This window comes from Girardinichthys multiradiatus, chromosome 8 (genome assembly GCF_021462225.1).
Source record: "Girardinichthys multiradiatus isolate DD_20200921_A chromosome 8, DD_fGirMul_XY1, whole genome shotgun sequence".
Classification (NCBI taxonomy): domain Eukaryota; kingdom Metazoa; phylum Chordata; class Actinopteri; order Cyprinodontiformes; family Goodeidae; genus Girardinichthys; species Girardinichthys multiradiatus.
Genome location: NC_061801.1, coordinates 39,829,071 through 39,842,735, shown reverse-complemented (window position 1 = coordinate 39,842,735; position 13,665 = coordinate 39,829,071). Strand labels below are relative to the sequence as shown.

Here is a 13,665-nt window from a genome sequence, read left to right as displayed (position 1 = left end):
AAGCTTGACAGACTGGTGACTGGAGGTGCAGCTGTTGGTGTACAGGGAGAAGAGCAGAGGAGAGAGAACACAGCCTTGGGGGGAACCGGTGCTGATGGTCAGGGAGTCAGAGACGTGCTTCCCCAGCATCACGCGCTGCTTCCTGTCAGACACTTGAATATTTGGTCAAGGTGAAACTTTCTATTTGTCTTGACCATGTGTGGATTACAGAAAATGGAAAATAAATGTCAAACATATGTAGCCATTTCTCATTTTTAAAAAACGAAGTTTGCTGTTCAAATCTGAAAATGGATGTTTTAAATAAACCCTTTAAGGGGATATGTGATGAATGGTAATTAGTTTGCTTCAGTGGTTATGTACACTTAAACCAAACCTTTCAGTGATTTTATTTCTAGAATATTTGCTGTTCAGAGCCATTTTCCCAAAATTAGTTTATAGTGCAGTGACAAAGTGTTCACCTCAAACCTGGCCCTGTGTGAGAATATAATGTACCTCCATGCTAAAAAATAAATTAGGTGGTTCAGTTTCACTAACACACACAGACCTGATTATTGCCCTGTCTGTAGAATAAATAAACAATTTAAATAGAACTGGTCTGAGAACATGAAGTAGGCTAAAAGATCTCAAATGCTGTTCTTGAAGAACCTGAAGAACAGATGAGAAACAACGTTATTTGCATCAGTTAGTCTGGAAAGGGTTACACTGACATTTAAGCCTTTGGGACTCCAGAGAACCACCGAGAGAACGTGGTGAAAACGGAGAGCCTTCCCAGAAGTGGCTGATCTACCAAAATTACTCCAAAGGTTCATCAGCGACTTATCCAAGAGGTCACAGAAGAACCCAGAACAACATCGAAAATGATGCAGGCCTCACTGCCTCAGTTAAGGTTAAAGTTCACGATTCAACAATAAAAATGTGAGACTAGATTATGCAGAAGGAAACAAATTCATAGCTCACCAGAAAGTTTAGCTTTAATGACAAAAAATTGAATTTTTTGGATTGGCCTTGTTTAAAGTGTGGACTTAACTTAAATTTAAAGTCTCAATATTTCATCAAGCAGATTTTTGCAAAGCCCAGTTCATCATCACTAAATTAGGCTTATGGATACTTTTCAAAATAAAAGCCCTAATGTTGTACAGAATTTAGATTCTGCCTTATTAAAGAGTCGAAACTGGCAATAAATGCGTAAATCTGTTGGCCTTTTAAAATAAAGCTCAGGGAAAGTCTTGCTTTTTCAGTTTAGTTATTATAAAGATGTGTTCTAGATCTTAATGAGCTTTAAAATCCAGTTCTCAGCCTAGCTAAGCAACAAAATAGAAATGGCGATGTAAGTGAATGCCATGAAATGTCAGGAACCCTGCAAAAATCTTCAGTACGTTTTCTAGCCTTTATCATTGTCTGCAGCAGTTTCAGTCAAAGCATAACATACAGAAAATCAGTCTAAAAAGTGTTAGACACGATCACAGGACTGAAAAACGATTTTAAACACACCCAAGGAGCCTGCAAAGGAGCTGCTGGGTCAGAATTTAGATTTTCTGCTATGGTCATCAAAGTAATTTGTTCTGTTTCCACTGGAGGGCAGTAAAGAGGATTTGATGGGACAAAGAAGAAGAACAAACTCCACCTTTCCTGTCGGGAATTGACCAATCAGGAGACTCTATTCTTCACGGTGCTGTGTGGTTCCGTAGTGTGCTGCTGAGCTAATTTTCTGACAGAAAGCTAAAAACAAAACCCCAAACCCACCAGGCCGTCCGGTTTCCTGCGCTCAACATCTCCCGGAGGATCAGGCTCGGACCTCAGGCCAGAATCGGACCATGGTTGGTGTTAAAGTGATCGGCAGCGACCCGGACTTTCAGCCGGAGTTAGCGGCCGCCGGCTCCAGGCTAGCCGTGGTGAAGTTCACAATGGCCGGGTAAGGTTCTCCACACCGGCGTGGAAACAGCTAACCAGGCTATTTCTGGGGGTTCTGTGAACATGACAGATCAGGATTGAGAGATGTGAAGAAGTAAAGAAAGCTGGATGCTGGAGTAGCTTTAGTTTCCTCAGAGATCCACGCTGCTGTTAGCTGGTAGGAGCTAACTAGCTCTGCTGCTTACAATGACTTGGCAGTATTAGTTAGTTAGCTGCTGAGGCGCAGCACCGCTGTGATCAGGGGGCTCTTATTTAAAGTATAATACTGTAATAATGATACCTGGAACTGGGTGTACCAGCTGTACCAGACTGTGGATATAAACGCTTTACTCGGTCCTATTAGAATGACAGGTCAGTTTAAGAAAAGATCGACCAAGATCGATCATTTCAGAACATTTTCCACCTTTAATGTGATCCGAAACCTGTAAAATTCAATAGGAAAGCCGTGACGTGGGTGTAGAAATGTCCAAATCCTTAAATGAACAGTTTTTGAAGCACCTGTTAAGTTTATCACACCTCTCCGTGTCTTTGAGTAGGACTCTACCAACGTGTCACATCTAGACCGGGCAACATCTGTCAGGTAACTGTCAGATAGGTCCAAATCTGTCAGAGAACCAGAGAGTCTCCTGTTTACGGCCCGGCTCAGACCAGCCCACACATTTTCATTCAGATTCACAGGTCTGGGCTCTGACTGGGCTGTTCCAGAATTTTAATCTGCTTCCTGTGAAGCCAGAGTTAGGTTGGTTTGGATCATGGTGCTGAAGTTCCTCTTCAACTTTCAAGAAGTCTGACGGTTTTGTTCCAACTCGGACTAATATGTGGAAGTGTTGATAAGTCCCTCCACCTCTATCTGAAGGTGCTTTCACACCAGTGTAGTCTGGGTTGTTTGATTCTGTTGGAGGGATGATGCCATAAAATGTCCCACTTCCATCTGGTTCGGGTCACTTTTAAACTTCACTTTTGAGAGACCAAACTGCCTGGATCTCGTCACTCATTTACAACGGCTGCTTGTTTGGGGCATTATTCCTGAAATCGAGTTCCCGCCTGGAAAGGAAAAATGTTTGAAGGAGTCGATCCCCTTCAGCTGACTTGCTCAGAACCAAAATAAACGCTGTTGCAACACCACATTATGCAGAGTAAGGTTTAGTTTGCTGTTCTAACCTATTTGCTTTCTGAGAAGTAACTTCCTAGTATGAGCCTCAGGCCAGTGGGTCCCCCTCCGCTCTGTGGTTCACTGGAAAGTCCGTTTGCATCACCGCTGTAAGCGGGCTCCACTAGACTTCACTGGCATGTAAACCTAGAACCACATCTCCAGATGGACCAGAGTTCAGAGGAGCGTTCACACCTGCCCAAAAGAAGCAGAATATCAGAGAAAACAAACTGTGGCTGGTTTAAAGCAGATCTAACAGCTTCGACGTGAAGGCGAACTGCCCCAAAGCATGATAGTGCCACCGCCATGCTTCACAATAGTTTCTGTGTTGTTTTGGTCAAGCGCAGTGTTGTTTTTGCGCCTTAACTTTTATTGAAGTAGTGCCAACATGTTCAAACTTAGTTTCATCGGATTTTGAGAGAATTTAAACGTGTTTTTGTAAAAGTTACTCAGGCCTGAAAGTTTTTCTTTATGAGAAAAGGTTTCTGTCTTGCCAGACTACTCCTTGTTCACACACACCTCCAAACACTGGAGGTCCATGGAGGTCCTTCTTGTGGCTATTAATGTTGATTAGTCCTTGTCTTTCTTGAGCTATAAAAATATGTTGAAAAGGGACGATTTCAGCCTTTTGGTCACGTTCAAATCTAGCCTAAACATAGATGCTGAAAGTCATTCTTGGTTAGCCTAGTTAATCAACCTCAGAGACATTTAGACACCAGTAGATGTACAGGTTACATTAAAGTTGAAAAAGTTCTGAAAGTATTTATCTTGGTCTCATTTTCTTACATCAGAGAGAGACAAACATTTTAACATACCTGTGTAGACGTTTTATATCCACGATATTTTATGTGATGTTTAATCTCAGAATCAGAGCAGATCTGTGATGTTCTCCTCCTCTCTGCAGCTGCCGGCCCTGCATCAGAATAGCTCCAGCTTTCAACATGTTCAGCAACAAATATCCACAGGTGGTCTTCCTGGAGGTTGACGTTCATGTCTGTCAGGTAAATCTGACCCCCCACACCCTCCTCAGGGTTTGCACACAGCATTCTTCTAACACATCCGTAGAAAAGACCCATAAAGAGAAAAGATGGTTCACATGTTTCACTAAGGGTTATCTACTCTAATGGGGACTAAAAGCTGCTGTCTGAACCGCTTGATGAACAAGTTTGAATTTTATGTGGATTTTCTCTCATCCATACAGGCTGAACAATACTTACAGCCCCACTAATATTTGGTCAGATGTCTCTTGGCAGGTTGCACCTCGACTACATGGTTGCTGTGGCCTTCAGCCAGCTTCTGACTGGATATTTGACCTGGTTTCCTGCCGCTGACCCACCTTTTAAGCATAGTCCACACAGTTAGAACAGGGTTGAGGTTGGGCCGATCCAGAAGCTTAATGTCAGCTTGATCCATAACCAGTTTCAATGTGTTTTTCAGATTATTATACAACAAATTTTATTCTTAGGTTTGAAAGCTTCACTCCTGCAAACCTTCTTATCATTGTGGCTCAGTCTTTATCTCATCTGAGCATCAAACCTTTCTCCAGAAGACATTTGTGTGGTCCATGTTGGCAGCTGCACATTTCAGTCCAACGTGAAGGCGATGGTCTTGAAGCAAGGGCTTCGTTCTTCAGGCTTGAGCTTTGGTGGTTCCAGGGTTGTTTCTGAACAATTTCCTTTCGTCTGATGGGGACAGTTTGGATCAGGTGGTTGAAATTTGGGCATAATTGGAAGTTCCAGCAGGACAATGGTCCCAAACAGGCATCTAAAGAGGTTTTTATAGGGATAAATTAGGAGAAAAATCAACCCGAGGCTCTACAGATTGAATCAAACAGCAGTGGTGTTCCTGCTAAAACTTAAAGTAACTTTTAAACCGTGATCTAAAAGTCAGTCAACAGAAGCGTCTTTTTCTTCTTCAGGGAACAGCTGCAGCCAACAACATCTCAGCGACGCCCACCTTCTTGTTCTTCAGGAACCGGGTTCGGGTGGATCAGTATCAGGGAGCAGACGCTGCAGGCCTGGAGGAGAAGATCAAACAGCACACAGAGAATGACCCGGGAAACAGCGAGGACTCCGACATTCCCAAGGGATACGTGAGTTTTCCCTGCTTTTCCACCAATCGGGTTCCAGTTCTGGTTCTGGAGCTGGTTCCAGAGAAAACTAGTTTATGTTTTCAGTGAAAGATCCACATTCTGTGTTGAACAACTTGAACATGAAATCCACAGGTTGGTTTGTGGTTTGAGGGTAAACCTGTGTTTGTGCAGCAGGTTGAGGCCTTAATGCTAAAAGTTCTTCACTAAACAACAGATGAGTTCAGTTTTCATTCAGCCCTGTAGATTTAAACCATCATTAAAATAAGGCCAATAATCAGATTCAGCATTACTAAGTTTAGAACGATGAAGGACAGGGAGCACTCAGGCAAATGGATGAAGTCTGCCAGCCTTTAGAAAACATGCATGTATAAAAGAATCCAGTTTGATTAGAGTAATTTATTGTAGTGCTTTTTTTTCTCTTTTGCGGCACTAGAGGCCTTTATTTTTCATTTTTTGACAGTAGGTGGACAGGAAAGAGGGCAAAGACAGGGGGAGACATTCAGCAAAGGTTGCCGGGTCCGGGACTCGAACCCGGGACAACCGCACCGAGGACTATAGCCTCTGCACATGGTGTGGGCCTAACCCCTACACTACTAGCGCCGTGCCCGTGCTCTTTCGTTTTTGGTATATAAATCAAACCAGTTACAAACTTTCTCAGGTACCAGTCTGGAACCAGGAGTGAAATATAAACCCCAGACTGGGACAGAGAGTTTGTCTACTTACATTAGAATAATGTTGTGATCTCTTTGTCTGTGTTGTTCAGATGGACCTCATGCCTTTCGTCAACAAAGCTGGCTGTGAGTGCCTCAACGAGAGTGACGACTGTGGCTTCGACAAATGCTTAATCAAAGACTCGTCCTACCTGGAGTCTGACTGTGACGAACAGGTAAAACCCAGCAGTCTGAGGAATGTGTGAGAGCTAATCTTGCTTTGAAATGTTTCTGTTTTACCAGAAAAACTTCTGTTTCATACTTTGGGCTTGGTTTTCCAACTATTAATTAAAGTTTTTCCTCCCCAAGCTGTTGATAACGATTGCCTTCAACCAGCCTGTCAAGCTTTTCTCTATGAAGCTCCAGTGTTCAGATTTAGGTGAGTTTTTCCTTCCTTTGGATCCAAGGATCCACCTTTCCCATGTCTCATCTGTTGCCTTTCCTCCTCAGCCCAAGCCCCGAAGGTCCTGAAGGTGTTCATTAATCTTCCTCGGTCGATGGATTTTGATGATGCTGAGCGGAGTGAAGCCACCCAGACCCTGGAGCTGTTGGAGGAAGACTACAAAGACGACGGTCTGATTCCTCTGCGTTACGTCAAGTTTCAAAACGTCCAGAGTGTTACGGTGAGGGCCGTTACACGTATTTTTGGTTTGGCCAGAGATCCAAACTCATCAAATTTAATTCTAACTGGGGGTTAGAAGGACAGAAAGCAGACAAAGAAAATGGAAAACGGGGAGAGACCACAAAATTAATGTCAGATATGGAGAGTAGTAGGAGAAAGTAGTAAAGTGAGGAAAAGTCCTCCAGCAGAATAAACCTATAGCAGCATAACTACAGAGATAGCTTAGGACAACCTAAGCCAATCTAAGTATAAGCTTTAACAAAAAGGAAAATTAATCCTAGCCTTAGACAGGGTGTCTGCCTCACGGACTAACACTGGCAGTTGTTTTCAGCACAGGTCGGTTCGCTTGGAACCGGAAGCAAGCAGGTTCCCCGTAAGCGTTACTAATGGAAAAGCCTAAAAAGTTAGTAGAGCCGTACCGGACTGCGCTGTGGAAAAGAGGCATAAGGTCTATTATATTAGTACTGGAGGCCAAGTTAATGCCATCTAGAGTCGGTGACAACGAAGTATTTTTTTTTTTTAGATTTTCTGGTCCAAATATGGCAACCTCTGTCCGGTCTGAGTTAAAAAGCAGAAAATTAAAAGTCATCTAGGTGTTTATGTCTTCAAGACACGCCTGTGGTCTAACTAATTAACAGGTTCTTTAGTCAGTTACCTGAGTGCTGGACAGTCATCAATTTACATTGGGTTAAGAACAGCACAGAGGATGACTTATAGAGACATCAGGCAGCATCAAGGTACCCCTCAGTAAACCTAGCATTAAAACTATTGCAGTTCATCTCTGATGCAGCTGCCTTTGCAGTAGATTAAACAGAAAATTCACTCCATCTGAAACAAATCAGAGCTGAATTTTCTGACACAACCGTCAGAAACACAGAAAATCTCAACCAATCACCATCTAGTGTCTAACTAGGCTTGTTACCTTTGTTCTTTCTATAGTTGTTTGTCAAGTCAAACCAAGGAGACGAGGAGACGACAAAAATCAACTACCTGACGTTCATCGGCACTCCGGTTCAGGCCACCAACATGAACGACTTCAAGAGGGTACGAAGCAGAACCAGTTTGCACTGATTTAGTTAAATGTGTTTAAATGTGTCCCAACCAGCAGTGATGTGTTCATGTGGTCACCCTACAGGTTGTTGGCAAGAAAGGCGAGAGTCACTGAGCAGGAAGAAGAAGCCGAGGGAGGATAAGAAGAAGAAGAGGCTGCAGAAACAGTCGAGGGTTTTCCTTCTGCCAAAGCTGTTAGAGAAAATAACCTCCAGCATCCCTCCTGTTGCTCTAACTGAACTCTCCATCTCTGGAGAATCATTTATATTGTAATTCTGTTGAAATCGCTGTAAATAAAACACAAACCTTTTTCAAAGGCATGTGCTTCCAGTTTGCTTCATTCAGGGCTGGTCAGGACCGGTTATTACCTGGTATCCAAGTCCAGGTCGGAATCAGGGTGGTGCTCTCAGACATATGCTTAGCAAAGAAATACAAAACATAGATATTCTGCACTTTGACCCATGTCAGTTACACTATTTCCCAATTTTCTATCTGGAGATAATATAGTTTTCAATAAATAATTGTATTTTGATTAAATAGTTTAAAATTGTTTCAATTTTAGAAAAGGTAAAGAGGAAAGCTTTTATACATTCATTATATAATGTGATATATTTCAAGCTTCATTTGAGTTAATTTTATTGTTTAAAGGTTACAGCTAATGAAAAGCCAAATTATACAAACCAAAAAGTCCTCTTTTCAGATGAAACTACAGTTTAAATTTCACTTGGAAATCACGATCCCAGAGTCTGGAGACAAAGAGGAGAGGAACAGAATCCACGTTGCTTTAAGTCCAATATGAAGTTTCCACAGTCACTGATGGTTTGGGATGCCAAGTCATCTGCTGGTTCTGGTCCACTGGGTTTTCTGAAGTCCACAGTCAACGCAGCCATCTACCAAGGACTTCATGTGTCCTTCTGCTGACAGGTTTTATGGAGATGCTGATTTTCTAGCAGGACTTGACACCAGATGTTCACTTGCCCTCCACATGTCACAGCAGGCTCAACACATAGAACCCAACATGAGAGCGAAGAGGTTTGTGTAAATAAAGAGTCATAAACTGTGTGGCTGTCTGATGCATGTTTGGTTAAAAACAGCTTTTCTTCATTCAGTGAAATGATCAGTGGTGGGAAGAGTAGCCAAACACTGGACTCAACTAAGAGTAGTATAACTTCAAAATAATATTACTATATTAAGTATTATGTATATTATTAAGTAAAAGTGGGAAGCAAGCTGCTGTAAAATTGCTCTTTAAAGTACTTTTTATTAAGAAACTGGCCACCTCTGGCTTTGAAGCATAGAGGACGCTGTAGTTCAGTACTTCTATCTTTATGTTTAGCATATTTTAGTTTGATCTCACTATACGCTCAGCAAGTTAAAGAAAATGAACTTTGGAAAAGATCATTAAAGGCCATTTCTTGAGTGTTGGACCAGACATGGAAGTTCTGATCTGCTTGTTCTTGGAGAAAAGAACCACATGACTCCTCCCTCCTCTTCCTGCTGTCAGAACCCAGCACACACTTCCTGTTTTCTCATTCTCCAGCAGCTCAGAAATGGCACAGCAAGCGCTAAAGCTGGAGCAGGATAAACTCTGCTGTTCCATCTGTTTGGATCTTATGAAAGATCCTGCAACTATTCCCTGTGGACACAGCTACTGCCTGAACTGCATTAAGAAGTACTGGGATGAGGAGAATCAGAAGGAAATCCACAGCTGTCCTCAGTGCAGACAGACCTTCAGACCGAGGCCCGACCTGGTGAGGAACACTGTGTTGGCAGATTTAGTGGAGGAGAAGAGGAAGGTGAGACCTCAAGCTGCTCCTGGTGATCCAAACTCTGTTAAATGTGGAGATGTGGAGTGTGATTTCTGTACTGAGAAGAAACTGAAAGCTGTAAAGTCCTGTCTGCAGTGTCTGGTCTCTTACTGTGAGCAGCACCTCCAGCCTCACTTTAACGTCGCTGCTTTAAAGAAACACAAGCTGGTTGAGCCGTCAAACAAGCTGGAGGACAGTGTCTGTCCCCTTCATAGTGAGGTGATGAAGATCTTCTGCCGCATTGATCAGAGCTGCATCTGTTATCTCTGCCTAATGGATGAACATAAAGGCCACGAGACGCTTTCAGCTGCAGCAGAAATGAGTAACAAGCAGAAAGATCTGGAGGCGAGTCAGGAGAAGGTCCAGCAGAGGATCCAGGAGAGACAGAAGGAAGTGAAGAAGCTTCAGCAGGTGGTAGAGGACATCAACCAGTCTGCTGATAAGGCTGTGAGGGATAGCGAGAAGATCTTCACAGATGTGAAGCAGCAGATCAGATCTCGACAGAAATCTGAGGTGAACAAAGTGAACGAGCTCCAGGAGAGGCTGGAGCAGGAAATCAAGGAGCTGAGAAGGAGAACCACTGTGTTGGAGGAGCTCTCACAGACTAAAGACCACATCCAGTTTCTGCAGAGCTACAGCTCCTTATCACGTCTCAGTGAAGCTGCAGACCTGACCCATATCAACGTTCAGTCTCTGACCTTCAACCAAGACGCTGAAGGAACAGTGTCTGAGCTCAGAGAGAAACTACAGGATGTTCTCAGCGAGGAATGGACCCAAGTCCCACCGACAGGGACTGACATGGATGTTCTGGTTCCACAGGCAGAACCAAAGACTAGAGAGGAATTCCTGGAATACGTCTGTCCTCTTTCATTAGGTCCAAGGACTAAACACAAATGCATCAGCGTTGAGAATAATTTGAGGGCAAAGTATCAATATGTAAATTATGTTTTCCATGGTCACCCAGACGAGTTCTCAGATTGGCCCCAGATTTTGTGTAGAGAAAGTCTGACTGGCCGTTGTTACTGGGAGGTGGAATGGAAGGCAGAAGACAGCTGGGATGTTTTTATAGCTGTTTCATACAAGGAAATCAAGAGAAAAGGGGATGAAAGTGCGTTTGGAAACAATAAAAAGTCCTGGGCTTTGCAGTGTTGCAATGAGGGTTACGACTTCAGACATGACTGCATCAGAACTCCTGTCTCCGGTCCGATCTCATCCAGAGTAGGGGTCTACCTAGATCATAGTGCAGGTATTCTGTCCTTTTACAGCATCTCTGACAACATCATGACGCTCCTCCACAGAGTCCAGACTACGTTCGCCAGGCCTCTCTGTCCTGGGTTTGGTTTATATACTACAACCTGTGCTGAGTTTGTTGATTTTTTAGCAGAAGATTATCAATCTGATTAAAATAATTCTCCTTTATTTGTATCATCAGCAGATAATCACACATTTCTGCAGCAGTAAAGGAAATGGCAAAATGGCAAAACAATAGTTGGTTCTCACACATGGTTAAATTTCTATTTATTTTACGCTTAAATGCAAATAAAAAAGAAAAATATAAGGAAAAATTAAAGACAAGTTGACTAAAGTTAAACATTTGGATATAGATCTGTACAAAAGATTAAAATATAAAGATATTGTTCAGTAACTGAATAAAGTGAAAACAACAGAAAGATACTCCACCTTAAAACCAGTGACAGCATAATGTTTCTGTTGGTAAAATTACATTAAAAGTGTTGGATGCACAGGAATGAGAAACAGTGATACTATGATATGATACACTGTTATAGGGTTACATTACAATGTTTTAGGATGTAATGTGTAATGACCTATGATACAATATACGATTTAATACACTTTTATAAAACATAAGATGTAATTAGTTTAAAAAGCAAAATGATACACTTTATTATCCACTAGACAATGTCTACATTTCTTCTGCAGTAGTTTTGTTCTGACTGTCTGGATAGAGTCCCTGTGATAAAATTCAAACATTAAATCTGCTTTTTCCTGTTATGGATGGATGTAATTGTTTCCCTTGTATTTCTTCTAAATGTCTCTAGTTTCATTAAATCTTAGATGTTATTGTCTGGTCTCCTTTGGTTGGTGTGTGGCCGTATTACTGCTGTGGACCTTAATTAACTCTTTCACTTCTGCTGCAGCCTGGGTTGTCTTTATAACAAACCATCACGCTTTACTAAACACAGTGTTAAATGACCTTGTTACTGTCATTTGTCACATCAGGCTGCAGCTCTGTGCAAATGTCTTGATCCAGCCATCATTCATTAACATTTTGCTTATCAAAGGCTCTTAAATTCAGTGAACCAGTGTTACAGATAGCAGATAGCTTAGCAATGAACCAATATAGAGCATTAAATCTGGGGCAAGTACAGTATCTTATTCATTAGAACATATATACAATAACTGATCATTTGTTATGGTCGCAATAAATGTAGTTAAAACGAGAGTAGCTAAATACTGTACTTTCACTGAAATTATGAGTAGCTTATAGTCTGGCGCACTCCCTTTGGATTTGTACGTTTTTCTGAGTTTCATATTGGGAAACATCTTCAGAAATGAAGAGTTTATGAAGCCTCCAAAGTTGTATCTCAGATCTGGAGATGATCAACTCAGTCTTTTCCCAGTAGGAAGCTAGAGAACCAGTGAGATCTGCTGATGATTTGTGCTCTAACAGTGGTTGCACAGCCATGTGTATATGACTGATTCATTTAAATACAAACTGACACAAACTTTAAAGGGTGTCTTTATTTTGTTCACATAACTGTAGATTCTCTATCATATCAATCCTTCGTCTCCTCAGGTCTGAACTCTCAGTTGAATGAAGTTGCTTGGAGTCTAAAAAAGCAACAGAAAACATGAATTATCTCTTTGAAATGAGATCATGATATCGAATGAGTTTTAGAATCATCCATCCATCCATGTTCTATACCCGGATGTACCTCACGTACAGTGGCTATATGGTGAATATGTGATAATAATAAACAAAACATAAAACCAGAGAGCAAAGTGTACCGGAGTCAAATTCCTCGTTTGTATGTACAAACTTGGCAATAAAGTTGATTCTGATAAAAAGTCTTGAATTTTGATCTCAATCGAGACATTTCTTTCTTTGGACAGTGCTGGACAGAATACCAGGTAAATATGATCCAGGTAAACACTATTCTGGATGAGATCGAACCTGACCTATGACTATGGTGTGAGCACACTCAACTCGGGTGTGACGTGATCTAATTCCCAACTTTACAGGTTTTTTCAACGCATCATGAAATGTCAGAATAAGAATCTACAATAACCCCTTTTCTTCATGATGCGTTCAATGACATATGTGAAATCGGACTTTCTCTTTTGTGGATACAAAAATTAAACAATTAAATTCAATTCAAAAATACTTTATTAATCCCAAAGGGAAATTAAATGTTGTTGTAGCTCATATTATGAAGGTTTCTTCAAAGAGTCGTTGTAGATGCTGATGTCTGTGGGCAGGAAGGACCTCCTGTAGCGCTCCGTCTTACAGCAGATCTGAAGAAGCCTCTGACTGAAGACACTGTTGTTGTAGGACAGTCTCATGAAGAGGATGCTGAGGGTTCTCCATAATGTTCTTCATTTTATGAAGAATCCATCTTTCCACAATGATCTTCAGAGGTTCCAGAGGAGTCCCCAGAACAGAACCAGCCTTTTTTATCAGCTTGTTGAGCTTTTTTAAGTCCCTGGTTCTGATGCTGCTTCCCCAGGAGATGATGGTAGAAGAGATCACACTCTCCACAACAGACTTATAGAAGATCTGCAGCATCTTGCTGCAAACACCAAAGGACCTAAGCTTCCTCAAGAAGTACAGTCTGCTCTGTCCCTTCTTGTAGATGGCTTCACAGTTGCATCTCCACTCTAGTCTGTTGTCCAGGTGAACACCGAGGTATTTATACTCCTCCACCACCTCCACTTCTTCTCCCATGATAATAATAGTTTTTGACTTATTCCTGTTTCTCTTAAAATCTACAATCATCTCCTTTGTTTTAGTCACGTTCAAAATGAGATGATTGTTTCCACACCATGCCACATAGTGGTCCGCCACCTTCCTGTACTCATCTTCTTGTCCATCTCTGATCCACCCCACGACTGCAGAATCATCCGAGTATTTCTGCAGATGACAGGAGTCTGTCTTGTACTGGAAGTCTGAGGTGTACAGAGTGAAAAGGAATGGTGAGAGTACCGTCCCCTGTGGTGCTCCTGTGTTGCTGACTACCTGGTTAGACTCACAACCCTTCAGTCTCACAAACTGTGGTCTGTTTGTCAGGTAGTCTTTGATC

The 13,665-nt window shown here is 41.9% G+C and overlaps 2 protein-coding genes across 2 annotated transcripts; both read left to right on the top strand.

Moving 5' to 3' along the window:
* Positions 1 to 1,635: 1,635 nt before the first annotated feature.
* On the top strand, positions 1,636 to 7,855 carry txnl1 (thioredoxin-like 1). The gene is made up of 8 exons (XM_047372479.1): positions 1,636 to 1,912; positions 3,966 to 4,062; positions 4,980 to 5,153; positions 5,917 to 6,039; positions 6,173 to 6,242; positions 6,314 to 6,486; positions 7,425 to 7,529; positions 7,621 to 7,855. The coding sequence occupies exons 1-8, from the start codon at positions 1,815 to 1,817 to the stop codon at positions 7,648 to 7,650; spliced, it is 870 nt and encodes a 289-aa protein (XP_047228435.1). The 5' UTR covers positions 1,636 to 1,814; the 3' UTR covers positions 7,651 to 7,855.
* Positions 7,856 to 9,085: 1,230 nt separating this feature from the next.
* Positions 9,086 to 10,747, top strand: LOC124872347 (tripartite motif-containing protein 16-like). The gene has a single exon (XM_047372235.1). The coding sequence runs from the start codon at positions 9,086 to 9,088 to the stop codon at positions 10,745 to 10,747; it is 1,662 nt and encodes a 553-aa protein (XP_047228191.1).
* Positions 10,748 to 13,665: the final 2,918 nt, after the last annotated feature.